At 32.7% G+C, this 24,019-nt stretch overlaps 1 protein-coding gene across 1 annotated transcript in view; it reads left to right on the top strand.

Annotated features, from left to right (window-relative positions):
• The first annotated feature begins 19,159 nt into the window (after positions 1-19,159).
• The window catches only part of LOC119829554 (agrin-like), an 85,321-nt gene continuing 80,461 nt past the window's right edge, over positions 19,160-24,019 (top strand). Inside the window, exon 1 of the mRNA XM_038352120.1 lies at positions 19,160-19,843. Coding sequence (XP_038208048.1) covers positions 19,309-19,843 — 535 coding nt within the window. The 5' untranslated portion in view covers positions 19,160-19,308. The remainder of the gene's footprint in view (positions 19,844-24,019) is intronic.

Genomic DNA, 24,019 nt, shown 5'->3' with positions numbered 1-24,019 from the left:
ACTGGACGTTGATGTTTGTTAGATAAACATAATCTGTAGGAAGTATCTCTAAATAAATCGTCAGTACTCAAGGCTCGTTAGGGTAGGTCAGACGTTTGTCACCTCTGTGTTCGAGCGGTAAATTGTATCGCAAAGCGCGTGCGTCCGATTGCTGAATTGAGAGTTTACGAACGGCCCTGATTGAGTCTTATTGATGTCAGTGTGAAATAATCTTGATTTTACTGCTGATACCCACTGTACTCCCTTAGTGAATAAAATTGAACCTCCTAACGATATTGTTGTTATTATTATTGAAGTTCTGTTTTCCGTGCCCATAAATGTGAACGTTGAACGTCGAATACGCGGGTACCGTATTTTTTTATTGTTGCGAAAGCGTGTAACGTTCGACTCATGAAGGTTTTTACAGTTTTTACGCACAGAATATGACACCGTTTTTCGACACCTGGCCATGTAAATAAATTGTAATTGGTTCTATGTTAGTAGTTGCCTCTTTTATATAAGCACATTGAAAGCTCATCTAATCTAAAATTTTGAGATATAACCATTAAAGTTTTTGTTTAAAGATATTATACTGATACTGTTTGATGATGTATGAGTTAAACTAAACGTACCTACGTTAGTTATTACATTCTCGCCTAGTTACATACGTACTTGTGATGAAAGATAAACGAGTTCAATATTTTAGCTGGCTGCAAATTCGTCTTCGAGTTAGTATTGCGTGCAAGACGCACATTGACTGTCGAAGTTGGCTTTTCCTCCATAGATTAGACTATTAAAGACCCTTTACATATATATTATTGAACGAATAATTACTTAGCTGTATATTATACGTAGCTGAAGAAAAACATTTTGGATAATATAAATCAAAAAGTAATTAATTATGACATCCCAAACTTAACTTTAAAGATAGTATAGTTCTATCAAATATCTATTCATTTTAAGCGTATAAGTTTCCGTGTCTCCTTACGCCGTCCCGTCTCCAGAACCAGTGTATTGAGCTAATGTATTAATCGTTTACAAAGTTGATAGGGCATGCGGTCCGATAATGCGCTTAACTCAGTAGAGGGAGCTGTTGGGCATAAATCATTGCTAAGTGAGATTGGATCCGATGTGTGAACTCGTAAATCACCCGAGTAAATGAGACCCTCTGCGATCGGCGCTGGTGGTCTATCTGTAAATACAATACATTATCGTACCTCAAACTTAATTAAGAACTAAGATTTATAATTGGACCGCGGTATAAAGGAAGCTGTAGATTAGAGCTTACAATGGAACGAGTTATAATAATGTTTCATACTTGTAATTTACGATCCATTATTATCCTATGATATTATAATAAACAATATATGAATTCTTAAGACTGTTATCAAAAAAATTAACCGTGCGATACATCTACACCTTGTATAATCTTTGACCCAGTGTAATAACATCAATATGACCAGCAGCAGTATATTTCCCTAAAGCTAGAAAGATACGTTTTAGTACTGCGTATGAGTAAAAGGTTTACGTCTTAGTGATGAGGGCACGTGGCTCTCAGCCTTCATTCCTTCGTGAATAATAATAAACCGACACGCAAACTTAAATTTACGTCATGACTAAATATTTAACCAAATGTCCTTAGCCATTATTCCCTGCCCAAAGTTGACGTCTTTGCACTTGCTTCTTAAAATAACAATACAAACTTGCATTATGACAAAATGGATAAAAGGATTTTAAAGATAAGACGCCTTCGCCTTCGTTGAAGATTGGAACTAGTTAATTTCTTATATAGCGAATAAAAAAACTAATTATGACCACGCATATGAAATCTTTCTAATTAAGCTATACAAATATTTTCTTTTACGTAAATATGGAGTTTCAACTCCGTACTGATAAAAATCAAGTGAAATTATAATACAAAAGGCGTGCTTTGCTAATTCAATAAACTTGGTATTAATTTACGTGCCGTATAGTAATAAAAGTTCCTACATACTGTGGTAATATAAGTCATTGAGTTTAAAACGGCGAATTAATACCACAATTATGCTGTGGACGTTGTAAAGTTTACACCATTCTTAAATGTACTTGCCACGCAACTCACTAAATAACTACACTTACATGGAATTACCTATATTATTCTATTACTACATTTATTCTTGGTAGAACATATTGTATTTACCTATAGACCCTTTTTGTTTTGTCCTGTCCTGTTTTGTAGTAGGATTCGGGTACGCTAGTCAATTCTACTTACAGATAAGTGTGAGTCGAGCAGGCTCCATTACCAAATGAGTCAGTTTCAACGAGGAACCTCAAGGAGGTACCACACCCCCATATAAGATTGGCATGGTATTGTTGAATGCGAATGCTACTGTATTTTGTATTTTTAGGGGGGAAGCTCGAGGCCCGTACCTATATTCTCACCCTTCCCAGTCTATTGTTATATTTCCGTCGTTAATCATTTTATTATCCCATACCCCTCATACCCAGGCAATGCATATAACTTTAATAAAAACATATTTAAATCCTGCTGTAATTTCTCTGATTATAAATGTACATTAAGGGAATTAAATTACATATACACCCGCGTTTGTAAATATTGGAGCGTTGCGTTGTTCTATCTAATTTAGTTTCTCTAATAACATTGCATTTCTATTTACATTTGCGTCATTAGCTTAATGATCGCATCCTCGCTAGAGGATAATTTCACCTTTAGGGTGTCTTATTAATGATGAAGCTTTGCATTGGAGATATAGAGGAATGATGTATTTAGTCGTCGTTCTAAATATAATAACTAGTTTACTCACGTACGTGGATTTTTCTTGATAAATAATACTAGTATAATACAATAGTTCTCCCGCACCTGGCCAGCGTGGTGGATTATGGCCTGAACCCTCTTAGGAGGCCTATGTCCCAGCTATGGTAACTTATATGGGCTGATGATGGCAATAGTTCTAGATCATTATGTAGCTTTATAGAAAATTACGAAGGCGTTGCAAAGCCTTTAAAACGAACTTTCGAAAAGGTTTAACATAGTAAACTCTAAAGTTACTCTGTCTGTCTGTCTCCTCTGCATGTCTAATATGGTATGTACCATATGACAATGGGTATGAAAAGCTAGTAATTGTGTTCCAGATTATTAAAGATTGATAAAGTGTTTTAACTACATAAACATGTATTTTATTGTATTAATTGGGAAGTAGACTATTTTCAGAACACGACATAACGCGTTGTTAGAAAGTTAAGGCTAAGGGAACTCAAACAATTGCGTTTCGTAAGCACTCTGTTGTCAATAGCTGCATAGCAAGCACAGAAGCATTGTAAAAAATTGAACAAACTCGTAGGAATGCTAAGTTTTCCATTTTGTTATTCTGAAAAGTACCTAGATGTTCATTCAATGCATATTCAAGTAACTGCATTCATCGTGCATTACATGATTGTTTTCGTTCGCGAAACTTCTTCTATCCCGTAAATGTTGAAAGGAAAACGTTGCAGATAAAGGATAAATAGTAAATGTTTAATTGCCATTACGATTTGACGTAAATAAAGCTTTTATGTTCGTACTATACAAATATTTTAATTAATTTGCACCCAGCTAATAATTAATTAATTCTAATTTTTGGTTTTATATATAAATGTATCCTACTAATATTATAAATGCGAAAGTTTGTAAGGATGTGTGTGTGTTTGTTGCTCTTTCGCGCAAAAACTACACAACCGATTGCAATGAAATTTCGTACGTAGGTAGCTGGATAACTGGAATAAGATACAGGTATATTATCCCGATATTCCTACGGCATACGGACTTACGCGGGTGAAACCGTGGGGTGCAGCTAGTGCTTTATAAATGAGACATTTTGAAAGAATAAAAATAATTTGTTATTATTTGAAATTACTTAATGACACTGTGACTTTTGATTCCCGGTCATGCCGGTTTCCTTACGATGTTTTCCCTCACCGTTTTAAGCAGTGGTGATGTTGTTTACATGCGCAGATAAATTGAAAAATCAATTTATTTCCTGCACGCTCGCCCGGTCTCGAACCCCGTCTTATCGATTTTGAAGTCCGAGGTTCTCACCACTGAGCCACCACTGCTTGATAAGCACATACCTGTACAATTAATGGTTACTCACTATTAACTCAATAAGGGCTGATAGATTCTATATTATTTCATATTTGGATTGTTCCCCGCTCGCGAATGGATGATAACTGTTAGGTATATACTTATAATACTAACAAAATAATGTATCCTTCGAGCTAGGGGCTAGTTTTAATAAAAAGTTTATTGTTTTCCCTGTTGCGCTTCATATAAACTAGTAATTTATATCACATTCACTTTTAGCGTTAGAATCTAGTTAAGTTCAATGCAGATATTAACAGCTGGAGGGCGGCGAAGGCGTTTAGATAATAAATAGCTTTTATATTATCACTGTATATCTTCGGTGGCGGCTTTATTTTATATGGTTTTTATTGCAGCTACGGGTGCGAAATATTGCGCAATAAAATGAATAATAATTAAAATTGCGATTATTGCTAAGTGATCTCAATCTTAACCCGTTACAGCTATTATGCATGATGTCAAATCGTATTTATGTGCACTAAATATGAAATTATTATCTTGTGTTGATTATCTCGGTGTTTTTATTGCGAATATGACACAAGTATGGAGTGGTCGTATTTATTATTGTGAACAAAGCGTTCGTAATATTATGGATATTTCATTTTGCTCTCCATTGGAAGTTTTGCTTGCGTTAGGAAAGTTCTTCAGAAGGGCAATAAATTTTAAGTGTATTTTTATTTCATTTACGGAATTGCTTGCAAGTGCAATTCTTTCAGTGCTGTAATTTTCTTTGATTCTCTCTATATAACATTGAATGAATGTGGCCGTCTCTATAAAAGCCAAAATGAGATCTTATAAGTTTATGATGTTTGGTTTATTTTATGATATAGCGGGCAAATGAACAAAAATCTCAAGCAAACAGTCTTTTCCATCTTATACCTAAAATAATAGATATTCAGTGAAATAGAATAACAAATAATAAAATATTCAATACAAACATTCTTGGCGATAAAGCGATTGCATTTATTTATATTGCCATTTTAATAGAATATTTTAGCATAACAGTTAGTACTGCGTTATTGATTTATAACAAGCGGCATGTAAGTAGTTGGGCTCGGAGCAGTGACAAAACGTCGATATAGAGATTGTATCTTGGTCGTACAAACGATAATACCATGAATATTCATCCTCCTTACCAACCGTACACTGAATACTACTACTATAATATTAATTAACTACGCCGCTGCCTTGTCGAACAAGCGATACGACTTATCCAATAAAAGTAATATACTATGTGCTATGACAACTGTAATAGATGACTAAAATTATGCTTTTTGAAAATATTTATTATTATAATAATAAATATGTAATATTTATAATAAACTTACTATTTACTTTTTAATCTTACATTTCATTTTGTCGATAAAGCAAATTATAAAATGATGTTTTGTTTACATTTTGTTAAAGACAGTAAATTTTCGAGTAAAACGTCCATCAAATAAAAAAGAAAACTGTTTTCGTTATGTATTCACGTTGAGAACCGAAGCAGATTTACTTTAATTAATTTAACGTATTGTAATTAAATGTCTGAATAGTTGCTTTTTTAATTGTATCCATCAATACTATTAGATTAAAACCACACACGATAAATACAACATTATTTAAAATATAAAAAATCGTTTGACAGTATTTAAATGTAAAATGAGATAAAAGTAGGCACTAGGTGACGTAAACTGTTTTGATATGAATATTTTTATTTCGCAGATCAAATTATTTTCATAATAGTTGTTTGAAGTATGGTAGTAAAATTTGTATATCTTATCGTATACAATATTTACTAAGCCAACATAAGGACGTTTTAATGTTTCTGACTGGAATTCCTGGCCCTTGTAACTGTTGTATTTCTTACATATTTTGTACCGCGCAGCCTTGTGAATGCAAAGCAGACGGCGTTGAATTCAATATCGACTCTCAGGAGCTACATTACCTTATGGATGTTTATTCTTAATAAAATACACGTCTTCGTAAATTATATTCATGATATTTTCATATGTTAATGCGTGGGTCCTGTGTTAACGCTATGTAATACGCTCGATTTATAAGTGGTAAATTTTATAGTAATATGGAAATAGAAGAGTCATTTTTTTATAAATCCTGCACAAATTAACTACAATTTAAATAACACATACATAAATAAATTTGCATGAAATATAAATAGATCGGATAGAGAAACTTTATGGACAATGCCACGGGAAAACACTTATTACGTATTTTATAAGCCCATATGATTTATCTCGAAAAAAGATGACAAACAGAGATTGGAAATGAAAGTTTTGTTTTCTTGGGACAGTTTTATTTCCCATTTTCGAGATATGAAGATAAGGGCAAAAGTTTTGAAAGCGGGTAAGGAAGTCGGAAATTGACGAATAACAAACGAATTGACTTTTATATATACGAACTTCTTCTTTATTTTCCTTTAGTACAAAATTGAATATTACTTATCTATTATCAACAATGTGCTCGGTTAGTTTGTATATATGTTTGTTAGTACATGTGTGCAGTACGAGTTTTTGATAAGTTCATGTCCACTCATGGAGTGTGCTAAACGGTCGTTCTTTTATTTCCTAAAACACATACCACTCTATTATATACATACAGTATTAAATAAGATTTTTTTTAGTCTCCAACAGAAATCGAAACCAGGACCTCTCGCTTGAGCTGAGCTTACCTTTTTTCTGCAACTTTTTTGTACCGTGTTTTAAGTTATAACAATTTGTATATTATTAAAAAAATATAACAGATTGTTTCAGACAAAGCTCAAAAAATTACTTTTTCTCTAATACGAAACTATAGATAGTCTTTTAAAGGTAAAAGTAAACTAAGATTTGTTACGAAGGTAACTTACGTCACGGGAGATAAATCAAGTTTATGTGACGCCTTGAGTCACGGTTAAATTTATGTCAATGTGTAGTTTCGCCTTTTGTATAAGTTTTTATTTAAAATAAAAATATTATATGAATACGGAACACAAAAATTTTACGTATTTTCCTAAGTTAGCTTAGAGTTTGGAACTTATAAAAAATTTGTTTTTCTTGGTCTTTAGAATGAATGAAATCATAAACAGATATGCTTCAACTACGTAGCAATTGTCAAAGCTACAAGTAACATACGAGATGGATATAAATACTAATTTTATCTTCACCACCTGTAAGAGAGCATGAGAAATAAAAGAGCTGAAGGCAATTACCGTACCCACATATATTTATGTTGCGCTAACAACTTAATACTTTTTACCCTCATTGTTCTCACGCCGATGCGTACGTGACTTGATTTAAATAAAAAACCCTCTGAATTTAAACACAAAGACCAATAATTAGGTTCAATAAGAAAGCTGCATTTATCGTACCGGTCGGTTTACTATGTAAATGGTTATGATAATGTATTAAAATTCAACATAAATGGAGTAGAATTTGTGGAGTCATGCTTTTCGTTAGCATTCAACCACGGTGGTACCTACCACGAGACAGATGTATGTGTAGGTATAAGTTTATGAGTATTTATTGAGGCATGATAAGCAAAATATTGTTAAGTTGCTGATCGAAGGAAAATTTAGGTGCGATTTATGAATAAGTGGTTTAAGTGAAACAAAGCTTTGATTTGAATAATTAGTAAAAAAGCAGAATAAAGTGTTTATTTACTTTTTATAAAAATTTAGGTGATTGTTGAAATGATTATTATAGATTCAATAATCTTATAAGAATAACAATTGTTAGTTACTGCAGGTAGCAATTCTTAGTCACTGAATTTGGTATCTGTGACATACTAAACGTTTACTTATCTCTATTAATATGATTACAAATGCAAAAGTAATCTGTCTGTCTGTCTGTCACGCCTAAACCACTAAACTGATTTTGCTGAAATTTGTTACTAAGATAGATTGAAACCTGAGAAATAATATAGGATAGGACGGGAACTATGCGGGTTTTCCTTTGACTACGACGGCGAAGCCACGGGTGTAAAGCTTGTATGAAATAATTACATATTAGATTTATTACATAAATGTTCGGCCGTATAAGATAAGTAATATCACTTAGTCCTAATTAAAACAGTTTATTTCTAATTAACCTGGTATTATATAACTTCCATCCTTTGTTGATGTTACCATAATGTAATCAATTGTATTTACGTGATATTTATAGAAGCTTTCACCAACAAGGACACTGATTGGTAATCAGAAATACGGTAGCATTCACGGGAAATGGAGTAATAAGCTATTAGGTAGTGCTCAATACCAATGTTTATTCAAATATAAGAAGCGATTTGCTTAATAGAATAACATCGAATTTTAACCATTGGCTTCATTAACTCTTATGTAATCAAAGTAACGTTGGGAAAATTCGAATTATTAATTTACGTCATCACCCATAGCGATACGTAATTAAAATTTTATATACGATCGTTAGTATCATTTAATTAGTGAAGATTATTCATTAAAATTAACTATATGACTGTAAAATCGACAAGGTTTATAATAATGGGTGTGTCAGTCTATACATAATAGACATAAATTATCATTCTTTAGAGTTTCGGTTGTTGTGTAATATTCATTATTGTTTTATAATATTTTTATACTTATTTGATTCGTATTAGTCGTTGAATGATAATGTTGTTTGTGTTTTAATTAATTCCAAAGGCATGCGCATTTCTTACATAATACCTCAGTTATTTAGTGCTTATAATAACTGTTTGAATGTGCTTTATTTGCAATAATTTATCATACTATATATAAATATGTACTTTTGTCAACTTACAAAAAAATAAAAAATCACATAGATCGGAAAAATAAATCTTTAATAACTAAATGTTAAGAATATAAATAACTTCACCTTTTGCTAGAACAGACTAAGATTGCTTCCAACGAAATAATCCAAACAATTTCAGATGTATATCTTAATAATGGTATTCTCAAGAAGGAGATACAGTTTCAGGAACAGGATAAGAAGCTAAGGCGTGAGTTACCCATACATTGTTTCTCGCAGCACCCACAAACTGTCGCGAGTTATGTTCCTCTGGTCACGATACATCGCCGTATGTATGGGTAATGTATGGTAATGCAGTACGATTATCTGAATGGCTCAATTAGCTGTCGATTTCTATAAAATTTTAAGAGTTTTAGTATAGGAATTTATCATTTTATGAACGGTGAGCTTTTATTATTTAAAAAGGCATTGTAAATAAGAATTAAGCCTTGATAAAAATATTTTCAAAATGTTCACTGATTATAAGAGGTTTTCTAATTCCTTAATTCAGAAATAATAATATATAAATACGCGTTTATTGATGGATTGATAAGAAATGTCAAGCTAAATGGTGAAGTATTTATCACAGGCTATTAAATTCGTAAGCGCGTCCCTCTTCAAGAAAATTGCGTCTTGAAGATGACTTAATATGCTAAAAATTATTTGGGTGAAAATATAAACGAGTTCTTTTCGGGGTTAATGTAAAATATTTCTCTTTATCACAATATTCATCTACTACAATACTAAATTGTGCACAAGTTACCTATAATATTTTATCTTTATTCATTTTAAAGTAGTGATTAGTGAAAGCGTCCCACGCGTAGCCGTTTCGTGACTATGAAGTAACAAATCCTTAAGACCATTGTTATTAAAAGTGATGATTCATAGGTGTCACTTAGAGGTGTTTTATTTTACTACAGTGCATAGTTTACTGCGCAGCCCCGGCTCGGCACTCCCCGGCGACAACACAGCTGACAGTAAGATCTATCTGTTTGGATTACGTGAGCTCGTGACCGTGTTCCGCTTACATCTTATTTATTTTTGTTATCTTGAGATCCTTAAGGTAGGTCTTGGAGTCATTGTTTTGAAGATTCCAGCCTGCCGCCGGCGATGGGACGTGTTCATGATGTTGACTTTTACATTCATATTGATTTATTGTTCAAAAAGCTAGTACGAAGCCGAGGGATTTATAAATTAGTTCCACAAATATTGAAACTTCTTTGTCCATAATTTTAAAACTATCAGTAAATTATTAATACTTAAAGAAATGTTATTCATTCTTCAATGTAACTACAGTAGGAAGAAAAAATATTTGTAACTTTATTTTGAGTTAGACATGTAGAAACAACACAGTGTGTACCAGGCGTGTGTTATGAATGTTCATCATCGTTACCATCATCAGCCCATACATGTTCCCACTGCTGGGACGTAGGTCTCCTATGGGTGTTCATAATACACCACGCTGGCCAAGTGCGGCTAGGCAGATGTCACAAGTCGTCAAACTTTTTAAATCTTGGACATGCCGATTTCCTCACGATGTTTTCCTTCAACGTTTTGTGCAGTGGTATTGTTATCCAAATGCGAAAAGATAAATTTATTGAAAAATCAATTTATTTTGCTCCATGATCGCCAGTTATCGTAAGTCGTAGGATTACCGTTTTTAAGTACCTTATGAATGTTTTTAACGCCAATTATTAATATTAAATATAATTTAGATATGAATGACAATTTCACATCTGATGAAAGTAATTCATAAAAAATAAACGCCATTGATATATAGCTATTACATATTAAATAAAACAGCAACCCATGATTATATAATGAAATCGGTATATTATGTTATTATGAAGGAAATATTCAATACATTATGTATCTATAATAGTCACAAACTTTATTTCCAAAGATAAATAAGACCACACATATAAATTCATACGTCCGCTTGGTAATTATAGCAGTACAGTGCTTATAAAATGGTGAATGTATTATTTAATGGATTAGAGTTGCTTTTGTTCCCTCGGCGGCCATGGTCTAGTAGTAATGGAATTAAATTGTATAGTACAGCTTTTCCATTTACGATTTCAATGAAATTTGTCTTTTTTTGTACCTACTTTTGAGGATCAGTGTAATTAATCTATTTCTATTAAAATATTTTTGTGTACTTTTATTTCATGAAGAAAAATTTTACGTTAATATTTAATTACTCATCATCATCATCATCATCAGCCCACATATGTTCCCACTGATGGGACACAGGCCTCCCATAAGGGTTCAGGCCATAAAACTTTTTAATTCTCTGATATGCCGATTTCCTCACGATGTTTTCTTTCACCGTTTTGAGCAGTGGTGATGTTATTCACATGTGCAGAGAAGTTGAAAAATCAATTTATTTCCTGAACGCTGGTCTCGAACCCCGCCTTATCGATTTTTGAAGTCCGAGGTCCTCACCACTGAGCCGACACTGCTCTTTTGTTTAATTTAATTACTAGGATTAGTAAACCATTTAATAAGGAATTATGACTTTTTATGAATATTTTTCAATATGTATAACTGCCTCTGTTCCAATAGTTTTATGGCTATATTCTTTACCTAAAATGTGTGTTATTTAATTCTGTCGCTATTTATTTTCGTATAAAAGTTATTAAGTAAAAACCATTCATATGTTGTCGCACTTTTAATGGATTGCGGTTTTATGTCATATTTAATTTCGTCCTAATTTTTGTAGATAGAAGAATATAGATTTAAAAGTGCATTTGTGTCCAAAGTTTATTAATGCGCTCAGCCAGAGTTAAGGTTAATTTTTTGCGGCATACAAGATACGCGGTAAAAATTCCTCTCGAAATGTAGTCCGTGATATCACGGCGGTAACATTGGCAAACGTAATGAGGAAGGAGCTGAAATTGCAATTTTAAATGAAACTTGTGCTGTCACTTGTATGCTTGCAAGTAAGGTCGAAAGTCGTGTACAAATATAATATATAAATGTGAAGATAAGTTGGTGTCGGAGTCCTCGACGCCGCGGGGCACGCTATAACGAGCACTTCTCACACAAACGATCATGACCAAAATATTTCGGCTATTCTATTTTTTAAATTACTTTTCAAATGTGTTTTATGAATGAACTTGTATTTGACGATTATTAAAAGTTGTTAAGTGAAATAATTTAACTTTTTTTTTCTTTTTCGAATTCACAACTCGTATATTTTATAGAACTGGGACATTGGTTTAAATGTTAAATGATATTTTAAGAAAAAGTCTAATTAAGTGCTAATATCTAATAGGACATAGAGTATAGTCAATACTTTTCTTCTTTCTTTCTAAGACCGTGATATGATACAAACATTATTTTCATAAATTAAATATAATGTACAAAACCAAACGCGTCATCAAGAAGCTACTGGATAACTTATAATTAAAGGATATCTTGGTGAGTAACAATTAATTAGACCATAACTGAGCGCCGCAATAACTGTACCGAACGAGTGAGGAATGGGCTAGATACGTGGGGGAGGTTACATGCAACTTTAGATTAGAAACTGCTATGATAAATTTATCATGCTTTCGCTTATTTGATTAGAAATTGATATCGAGTTTATGTTCTTCGTAATAAAATTATACACTATAGAATGATCACTGTTTCATATTGTAGCTGTGTGATAACGTTTTACGTATCTCATGCAAACTTGAGTTTTTCTTTCATTATTTATAGTTCAATTCTCTTAATAGTTGCGGAATTTGTTTAAATTAAAAACAAACTAATAAAGAAGTCGGTAATGTTTGCAAATTCGTACTCAGTTTAAATGATCGAGATGATAAGTTGATTCGAGATACTAATACCAGCTTAAGGAATACACCAACAAGATATTTTATTGCACAAGAACGTAACTAGTTTTCGTATGCTTTATTTACAGCGCTATTCTTACTACGATAGTATCTTAAAGTACTACATCGTATTTCACTTTTGGAAGTTATTGTGACGGTCGCGGGCGTCGCAACTATTTATTTATGCAACGTACCAAATAGTATCCACTGGCGTTTTCTCCCACGCTCAATAAAACCTGAAACTCTTGACTTTGACAACGGACAATACCATCATATTTCTTAACCATGCTCACTTTATTAGCGTGTCTTCGAACAGTGTTATGTTTATTTGCTAAAACTGGTGTATTTGATATATTGCTGTAGTTCATAGATAATGTAGTAAGAAATAGAAAGCCGTACTCGCATCCCTTGCGTTTGAGGGACGAAAATTCATTAGTATCGAAAGACGTTTCTTTTGTTTAGCAGCCCAATTCTTACTTTAGCTCCGGAAACTTCACCATCTAGTTAAATATAATATCAGTGATTCCAAATATACACGCATGCTTGAATATTTAGTTAATCAGAGAGAAATAAGGTATCAATACGTGACATAAGTGAAATGATATCTCTAATATTTGGTCCAAGAACAAAGGCAAAGGCAAAGAAACAAAGCGTCCAATTATGAACCGGGCATGCCGTGGGCTTTTAGTGAATAATGAGACGCTTATCCCATTGGATGACGGGGCCAGTGAGATTGTTGTTGAGTGGGTGCAGACCACCCGACCGAGCGCGACATGCATGTCGCCTTCCCTTGATTGTTCATAGAGTGGTCACTATATGACTGTTAGCGAATTCATTGTATTAAATTGCAATTTGTGATTAAGAATTTTAATTTTAATCAATCATCAATATGGTTTATTGAACGAAGGTTTTTAATGGGCGTGTTGAAACAAAAGTTGGTTGTCGTGATTAAACATAGTTTAATTTTTAGTGTTATAGCATTCAAATGCTTGTTAAATGATTTTTTCTATTCTTAAAAAATTTTCATGAATTTAATACCACGAAATTCATTAGGCAATGTAACGGTATTCGTAGTTTAGTATAATAATTGTAGAAATATTACCTTAATATTATCCTTATCAGATTTGGGATCTGTGTGGGATAGAAGTGGAAGAGATATGGATTATGAATACTTGATTTCTCTTGAATAAGTCATTGAAACGTAACGTTAAAATATCTGTTTCTGTAAAAATGAGCGTTGGAAATATTGAGTTGTGTGCAATGGTATAGAGACAAACTGAACTACATTTTTTTTATAGAAAACACAATCTTATTATACGTAGTTTCATTCCAAATGACTAGTCAAAGGATTGTTAAAGGTGGGTTGAAGTATAACTGGGATTGGAATGTCCCTTGTCTCAAACAAAACGTTTTTTCAAGACAAAGGCGGCATTACATTCTGCTAAAAGGTCTATATAACACACAAACGCATTGTGGAAAGTTGTATATTGAAAATTTTCTAAAAATTCGTTATTTTTTTCCTTTTTTTATATACAATAGGTATAAACCGTACATTTTTCTCAAATCTAGCTAAATGATTGTCAAAATAAATGCTAAAACGTGTGAGTAATTATTTCCCGACAAAGTTTTAAAAATGTGCAATTTGTTTATCCATTACAATATTAATAAGAAACATACAAATATAATCTACATATGAACGACTTTTATATGAACCAAACTTCATAAATTACGCATGGAAAAAATTGCTCTCGTAAAGGTTGTTCCAATCATATTTTTGTATCATTACTGTGTTTATGACAGCTGTGAGTATAAGACGAAAAATACGAGTATGCTTATTTCAGTATTGCATTGTAGGTTGTAAAGTAAAACGAGATATGGTGTGCACAGGGTGTTCTTAAAGCTGCATTTGAATAACATTTATTTGATGTATTTTAAGCAGTTTACACTACAAGTGATATTGTGAACATTGGACTCGATTTGACTTAACTAGCCCATTGAAATTACATTAAAATTTGTATGTAATTTGTTGGTCTTTAAACTAATTGTGGAAAACGATATAATACCTTAAATTTACTATGAATAACTGAAAAGATATTAATTGATAAAATAAATAAAGTCACGAGTGAATATTAGATAATTTCAGATAATATTCAAAACTGTAGGCAAAACTGTGGATGTAGAAAATTCACAACATCATGTATGTTAATAAAATAGATTGGTTCATAATAATCTAGTACGAGATTATTTCAATTACCTCTGATGTTATTGAATAATGTTTACGATAGAGCAGTTAAGTGTAATACAAACTGATTGAACTTATTCTTATTTAATCGTTGATGCAAAATACTCGAATAATAAGATTTTCTTTTTACGCAGTTATATGGCTATTTATAGTGCAATGTATTTTTTTTTATTTTCTTTCTTTTTTTTATTATCTTAACCCACAAACACACACACACACACCCACCTACACACACATACACACACAAAAACACACACACACACACACACATGCATGCACTTTTTCTATTTTAATATACTTAATTGAAAAAATGAAAAAAAAAACTGTAAGAAACTATAATTTACAAAAATGTGAGGGATTCTAAAGCCTTTAACACAGTTTTTACTAACACAGGCTTTCGTTTCTACTAATATAATTGTATGTATTTAACAGTTTTAATAAAGACTTTATTATTATATAAAATTGCTTTAGGATATTTCATTACATCTATACTTATATTATAAGGCTGGAGAGTTTGTTTGTTTGAACGCGCTTATCTCAGAAACTAGGTACTGGTCCGATTTAAAAATTGTTTCAGTGTTAGATAGCCCATTTATTGAAGAAGGCTATCGCCGGCGTTCGGGCGTAACCGGGGTGGACCGCTAGTATTAAATAAGTTTCTTGATTGATTTTTGTGAAATCTTAAACTTCCTATCGAATAGGAGTGAGAAAAGGTCTAAAAATTATTCTTCATATCCTTTAGTAATAAATAGCTAGTGCTTTACACTTTCTGCTTCATAGGAGCCGAGTCATTAGACGCAATATAATAAGTGACTATATTCTTGAAGTTTATGATGGAGCATTCATACTTTTAGCTAAAATCTTGCTTATGTCTGAACTATCGTGTATATTTTTTAAACACCCATGTAAGCAAAACTTCTATACAGTGCAATCAAATATTCTTTCGTTTCAATGGTTGTAAAAATTGCGTCGTGTGAATTCAGCATCGTCATCAAGCGATGCAGTCGCGAATAGCAATTTGTCGGCCATTTCTCTTGTGTGTCGTCGAAGCAGAGCTTCAATTGACAAGAGACGTGGAACTATCGATAACATTGTACAGAATTACTTATCACTACTTTTCCGTTTACCTCTATTTTTACACTCTGTTATATTTTGCAAGACATAGCCGTAATTGCTGTTCGTCGAGCGTCTCGTTAAACTAACTCGATATACTTTAAAATGTTGATACAATTTTACGTTTCTGTTTTTGTATTGATGTGAATTCTATTTCTATCACATATTTCGTTGCTGTAATCAATTTACGTTCACGTTTACGTATGCGAATCAAAAATCCATTTAATAAATACTTTTTGCACTGGAAGCCATTCTCAATTTGTTTTTTTTTTTTTATTTAAGCTGGTGATCATGGTATGGTATAAACAATAACCACCGATAATGAAAATTTGAAGAGGTATGGCCTCTGTAATTGCGTTGTCCGCTTTTAAAGGGTATAAGGATAAGAAAACGCTTGATGACAGGAATAAAGGAATTAAATGGGAAGGGTGAAAAGAATGAAATAATTTATATTAGAAATAATTAATAGTCGAAAGATGCTCGAAATTTTTGCGTTTTATACTTTCTGGGTCCTTTCATCCTTCGTATTTATTATCGTAAGTGTTCAAGATAATATGTAATACTAAGGTAATGAAAACATCACAGAAATATCCTTGTGTAATATTACATAGTTATTGTTTTTGATACCGTTGATGCTGTACCCATTTAACATATATTATTTTTTTGTATTATAACACTCTGATCAGTGAAAACTATAGCAATTATATAAAACGAAATCAACGCGTTATATTGAATTTCCTCTATTTCTTAAGTTTGTCTTACCGATTGTTTAACGGATTCTGGAGGAAAACTGAAGTTTATTTGAGATTCATTCGATTGCGCGTGTTGCTCGCCAAGTAGAGCGTTCCGCGACCACAAAATGCAATTATCGACCGCTGTCTGCCGCAGCTATGCTCGAATTGCATTCCAATGCTTCACCGAAGTTGACCCATCCTTACGTTGTACTCGAAATTTAAGCAAGCGCTCCTAAAACAACAGTTTTCCCCATCTAAATAATTGCGCAAGCTCATTCATGAGTTAGGTATTATTTGTGAAAACATCTTCGTTCAAACAGTTATGCATATGACTAAAATAACATTTGAACTGAATGAAATGGAAGTTTAAAACAATGACGCGGCTAAAATAATCCCATTGAATTGATGCTAATTGATACGAGTAAGGAAAGTGCTTTAAGCAAACCACTTTTATCCCGCGGAGCTAAGTCTTGCTACATTTTTCTCTAATTTGCATTTCTACGTCACATTGGCTAGTCTTAATGGCTTTTCTTCGTTTCTCCTCCCCGTTGATTGTGTTATCTAGCCAGATCGTTATTTAATTTTCATTCTTGGAAATATGAGATTCCGTAGTATTTGTGAAAATGATGGTAATGTAATAATTGAAATGAGAAAGTGAAAATGAGAAAGAAAGTATTTTCCAGATTCTTATAATTATTTAAATACTATATGTTTATCGATAATGAATAGATTTATTTCCCTAAACGGGTTTATTTGACAAAAATGTCAAGCTTCTCTTGAGGGAATTTAGCAATGACTAGTCATCCGTTACTGTGGCGTTAAAAGCGGTTCTTGTTTAAATGCCTCCCTTGAGGCATCCATGAAATTGGGACAGCTTTGAGCGCTAGCCTGCAGTCAGATAATGTTTTACCTTTTTCTGTTGAACATTGTCAGTGTTGACCTGACTTTTAGGTTAATTCGTATTAATCTCTAAAAATATTTTTATATGGTAATTATTTGTAGTAGTTTCAAGTATAACACAACATCTATCATTTACCATGTATTTACAGAGTATTAATATAATTTTGGACATTATACATACATAAAATTTGTTAAAATGGTTTCAAACGTCTTGTAATCAAAAAGGGTGAACAATCAAACATTACGAAGCAATTTTTCATAAAGTCGAACAAAGACAGGCCTCAAAGGAATTTCAGTAAGATGGGCCTCCAAATTAAATTTTTGGTATGAAAACTCTATCCTTGTACAATATTAGTCTGACAATTTTATTAAAGGTATGATATTCTATTAAATGTTTTAATTTATTTTCTTTACGTAGTCACGCAACTTTTGTTCATTAGCGAGAAGGGCAGGCATTGCATTTAAAGTGTCACAGTTGCTCCCCTAGCTTATGTATCGGCCTACTTGTTCGCCTACGCATCACAGTTACACGTGCAAAGATACATACATCACACCACAAGTTATCTTAAAGCAATTGAAGCGCTGCTCAAAGGAATTCTTTTAACATACTACTACGTATTTTATTCAAAGGCAAGCGCTCTTTTGCTATTCTTTACTAAATGTAGAACGATTCCGGCTATTTTTAGATTCCTGATACTTAAAACTGATAACGATTGTAAATAGGTTGTAAAGAAACTTTCTTATCCTGTTTGTTAAAGACTGACAAAGTTTCTTACAGCAATATTGAGAAAATAAATCTCACGGAAAAGTACAAAACAATGTTAAGTTCATTTATAAAATGTATTCGCTGACTTGAAATTGATGTAACTTCAATTACGCTAATAGTGCCCATAGTCTAAAATTATTTAGAAATAATCGTTCTATATGGACAAGCCAGACGCGAATTTAATTTATATTCCACAATAGCACAGTCTGGTTTTAAAAGTTAGTCATCAAAATATTCAGTTGTTTCACGGTGTTTACAAAAGTTTAATAGGCCTGTCGCCAGTAAAATACGATGATGTATGTGCGTGCAATTTAGTGAACAAAGCTTCGTCGCTCGCTGTTTAGTCTCTACTTTTTAAACGCTTTGAACAAGCCTTTAAAATACATACGATGTTCACACATTTACAGTATATTATAACTCAACAGTAACTGAGTGCTTGTCACTTACAGTTTTACAGTAACTGTCCTTTTATATGGAGTTATTTATTGCGCTTTAAATTATCCATTAATGAAAGGAAACTGTGTAAAGATGCGCTTATGAGCTATATTGATATTTAGATATATTATTAACGAATATATAAAACATGTTGGAAATGTAATTGGAATTGTAATGTTTTAAATAAAGCGCAAGATAATCGATCTGCAATATACGTTTGAGATGCGTAGTGTAAAGCTTAAAAAATTAACATAACAAAAACAGGCTTAAGTTGCAGCGACACAGATAAAGCCTTCAGTTACGATCGAAACGGCAGGCGACGCGGGCGCCGGGAACTTTTTACACATCATTATACGAGCTACGATCGCGAACGATATTACGATATATGCAATTTATAATTTTGCCTTTATACAATAAAATAATGATTTATTATATTTTTAATACGATTTGCGTCAAAAAATCAAAATGACGCGAATTTATAAATTTTTAGTATTAATATTTTTCACGTTACTATTGATTTTTCCTTCACACTCCCAATTTATTATAAAAGGCAAAGTAAAAAAGAGGAATACCATAATAAAAGTTGAGAATAGTTTTTCACCGACGTGCCACAACGTTTCAGTTTTGGAAAATGTCGACTCGCTAAAGCGGATTGTGTATTCCTCGCGATATATATTTACGGGGAAAATTTCGCGCGTGCAAACGAGAAAGCGCGGGATTGAAAAATCGAAAAGGAGTGTTTTTAAAGTGCTCGTGCGGAGAGTTTTAAAAGGTGACATAAGTGTGCTTAGTGATCTGTTAAATTTCGAGACGAGAACACGTAACTCGTCTATTTTCGCGTATGTGGTAGCTGAAGGAAGCGGTCGGCAGGAGCCGTGTGTGTCGAGCGGATGGGCGGCAGTACTGTTCGCGGAGCGGTTGTCTTCGCCCATGAAACTTTTGATAGACCCTGTCCCTTTAACTCTTGATAGAGTTCGCCGAGTCAAATTGGCTATAAAAGGTAAACGCTTATGTACTTATAGATTAGATTTACATTTAATTTAACATAAATCCTATTGCTGATTGATTCAAATAGCAAATTATAAGAAATTCTTGATTTAAAACACAATTTAAAACAGTTGTATAATGTGTATCAAAAACACCTTTTATTAAACCGAAAACATACCCCAAACGAACGAACTAGCTTCTGAAATAGCTCAAGTAAGCAAGCATATTTACAACCATATACAGGGTACTAAAACTTCAAAGAGGTTTATTATCTATATACAGCCAGCGAATGTATCAATAAACCTCAACAAACATTGAAATTGATTTGCTTGCCATCTCAATTAACGTCAAGACAGGGTCATACACGGACATTATAATTAAATTTTCATTACTCTAACATGATAAATGCATCCAAAACGGGCTTTATACAATTCACAGATTTCACGGTGAGACACCGGCGGCGTTTTATCTTAAAGATGATTATCGGGTGTGAATTGTTTATACCAAAGGTGGACTGCAGTAATAAAACCCTTCAAAAAGAACTTGTCCTTTTATGGACGTGACAATTAAAATCACATTTGAATTCTTTGTCACGGTGGGTTTGTTTATTTACCATTGAGATAAAACCGGTAGTTTGATATTAATCAAATACTAAATGAAACACACAACAATAACTTTTCGGTAAAAAATTTATAGAAACTATTTTCAATTGAATAATATCTACCTAAGTGTACAAGGGTATCGAATTTCCATAAATAAAATATATCCATAAACGTAATTGGCGGAGGTCAATATATAGTTTCCATAAAAATATAATAACATGTCCGAACTAGTACAATCCCACATCAAGGTAACTTTTGAATTATAAACGCAGTCTACTGGTTAGACGAAATGTATTCGTAGAAGAGATGCGTGGGCGGAGTCACCGTGAGAAAACAAACTAAAAATTTATATGACAGCATTTTACGATACAGAAAATATGCGTGGTAAAATCATTATAATTATGATCGATTAGTTCTAAGAAATGTGCCGTAAGAAATAGGATTAAAAAATAATAAAAATAGCGGATGCTCAAAGACGAGATAATCCTTTACCGTCGTAATAACTCAACATTTTATTCTTTAAAGATAAGCAAAACAAGAACTAACAATAGTTGTATATTTCCTCTATCATTATATTCGAAACAAAAGTTAAATGAGATAACAAATCGATTATTTGATAGAGAGCCCCCGGAAAAGATTTATTGTAATGAAGACAAGGTATATGTCAGATAAAACCATACTGTTGTACTAGGACCGATCCTTCGGGATTGTCTCGACTATCAAGTTTATCGGACCACCAGCGTCGCGCTAGGACTGCCGCGACAAATTTATTGACACTCTTTCAATTAAAGCTATTGTTGCCGCAAACGCATGCACCGATCACAACAGAATAAAACGCGATAACTCGCAGCATGAATCTGTAAAGCGTCTCCGGATATCGCTCGCCGCCCGCTCTATGCGCCGTAAAAGGAGATTTATTAAAACTATTTGGAAACTGATTCGATCGAAACCAAACGATTTGACATTTAGATAAGAGTTCAAAATTTATTTTTCCCTCGGTTGCGTCGTTTCGTCGGAGTGACAATGGAATAAAAAGGTTATAAAAATGCGATGGTTGTGGCCGCTCGCCCACGTCCCACGGGCGTTGTCAAATGTTCATGCGAGGTTCATATCGACCCGGAGTCAGGGTAGAAGGCGGTCGCGGCCGCTGTTGGCAGATAAAATGCGACGCGTGCGTTATTACGAGCCGCCGATACTCGCAAGCACGTGTAAAATTCTATGTGAGAACATGGGAGATATGCTGCGTGCGTGGGATGGAGAAAATACTGCGACCGCGCAGCCGGAGGCGCCATAAACTAGTTGCGACCGTCGCTTTATTCTTCAACTAATTGGCTAATAGAGATTCATATGAAATATGGCTACATTAAAAACAAAAAAGCGAGCATATGAAACCGATAACGGTCTTATTTGAGCGTGAGAGTGGATATCAAATTTTAAGGCAAACATAAACCACTTCGCCTCCATTGAAAGTGAAGGATTTATTGTTACAAAAACTGATTGAATTTCAATTGTTTGTTCAACAAATGGACAATTATACTCAAAGTGTGAACAACACATTATTTAAAAAACAATATTTTGCATCTTGGTACATTTAGGAAAACAATATACATGTGAAATATACCCATTAAAGACATTACCCTTATTAAAGAAGATTTTGTAAATGGAATATTTACATGTTCAGAATATTTGGTCATTCATTCATATATTGTTTTTTTTTTATTAAAGATATTCATAACTACAAGTGGACAGTTTTTTCTCAGTATACATTTATTTTAAAGAAATTTATGAAGGACAAATTGAACTCTATCTACATACATTTTACTTAAATTAAATTTAAGTCCACGTGTCCTGCGAGCACACAAGATGACATTTTACGACGATCCTCAAGAGCGTGTTGGGGTTATGACTATAATTCAGTTTTATGAAACCCCTTTCAGGTAACAAAGTGTATATTTCTAAAGTTTCACCATAATTCACGTAACTAAGTCAATAAACTGGTTTTGTCACACGTTATTTGTGTACATAACAAAGTTTCGGTCGGAATTACTATTCAAATAGCCTTCGAATAGCCTTGTAATTCTTTTGTCTATTGTTCCATTTAAATTAACGAAAATTGAATCGAAATGATTGTTTCAAGGTAATTTCATGCTTGAGGAATAAAGTTCAATTAAGTTTGAGTGTTATGATGTACTTTAATCATTTCCATTGTTTTACGTAATTTAATTCGAACTTTGAAACTTCGTTAGGCTTTCATAGGAGTTTTATGGATCTATAAATGCTATAACAATCGGTGGCAACGTTGGCATTGTTTTATTATGTGAGATATATATTTGTGCTTATTATTTGGGTATATATTTCATTTCACAGGTCGACTAAGACAAGTGACAATTGAATAAGATCCTTGTTTGTGACCTAAAAGTTTTCAGTTACAACTCAAGATGTTTGCACTTTATTTCTTCCTATATTTAAAATTGTCTTTATATAACTAAGAATCTATTTAAAATTAAAAATAAATAAAACAAAAATAGCTATTATTTTATTATTATTAACGTAAAAATAGAAATGATTAAGCAATTTTTGTAAAGATGTGAGAAACAATAGAGTATGATAAATATAAGCGGCTTAATTTTTTACTGAACCAAAGAAATCCCAAAAAGCCCTTTGAAATAATGGAATGGTTTCAAATCTCATCTCATCTTTGTTCTTGTAATGGTATTGTTTTTTTATACTTTATTACAAGTCGCTGAAACCTTATAATGGCAAAAGCATTTTAATAAGTATAATAATCTCGTGATAGTCCTACGCAAGTCGTTGGCATACTTATTTTCAGTGCAAATGGTAAAAGAAGGAGGGATCATAAAATCTTGTTACGACATTGGGTGCCTTCATCGTAAAGTGAATCGGCATTGGTTGACGGTTTCTCCACAACCGAATGAAATTGAACACCACGAAACAGTTTGTGTCAAGCTCTCGTTAATGTCTATAAACTAAGCGATTTCCTGTTTCAGCGTTTTGGAGACAAAGTATCCTTTTAAAATAAGACGTCGCCTTTAAATGATGGATGGCCTTTAAGGTGCATTTATCATCTTAAAATTGTTGAATTTTCGCTGTAACACTATTAAACGTAACTAAAGTTTCACTATCGATTCTAAAATCGTTTTAATTTGGAATTTTACTTCTTTGTTATCAACAATTAATTTAATGATGTGGCTTTTAAAGTTTTTATGGACTCATTTTTTTGTTTCATGCTGTGGCAGGTAGCAGGGCGTTTGTTTTTTGTGGGTTCACGTAACCTGAGTATTTCCGGACACATATATAACGATAAGAAGCAAACATCATCATAAAGCTCGTGTGTATACAATGAGAGATCAATTTTAAGAATTTACTTCTCAAATTTTTCAATAACGTCAATTATACCGGATCAAGTGACTTCAACCAAAACGAAATTAGTCTATTTTTGGGATAGGAAGGCAATAAATTAATATTTAAAGGATTATGATAAACAGTTGCCTATTATACCTAGTCTTGCCATAAATATTGTAATAAAGAAAAAAGAAAATTGTTAACTGCAAATAACATTTATTACT

This window comes from Zerene cesonia, chromosome 10 (genome assembly GCF_012273895.1).
Source record: "Zerene cesonia ecotype Mississippi chromosome 10, Zerene_cesonia_1.1, whole genome shotgun sequence".
NCBI classification, from domain to species: Eukaryota; Metazoa; Arthropoda; class Insecta; order Lepidoptera; family Pieridae; genus Zerene; species Zerene cesonia.
Note: the sequence above shows the minus strand (reverse complement) of the source record. Positions and strands in the feature narration are given on the sequence as shown.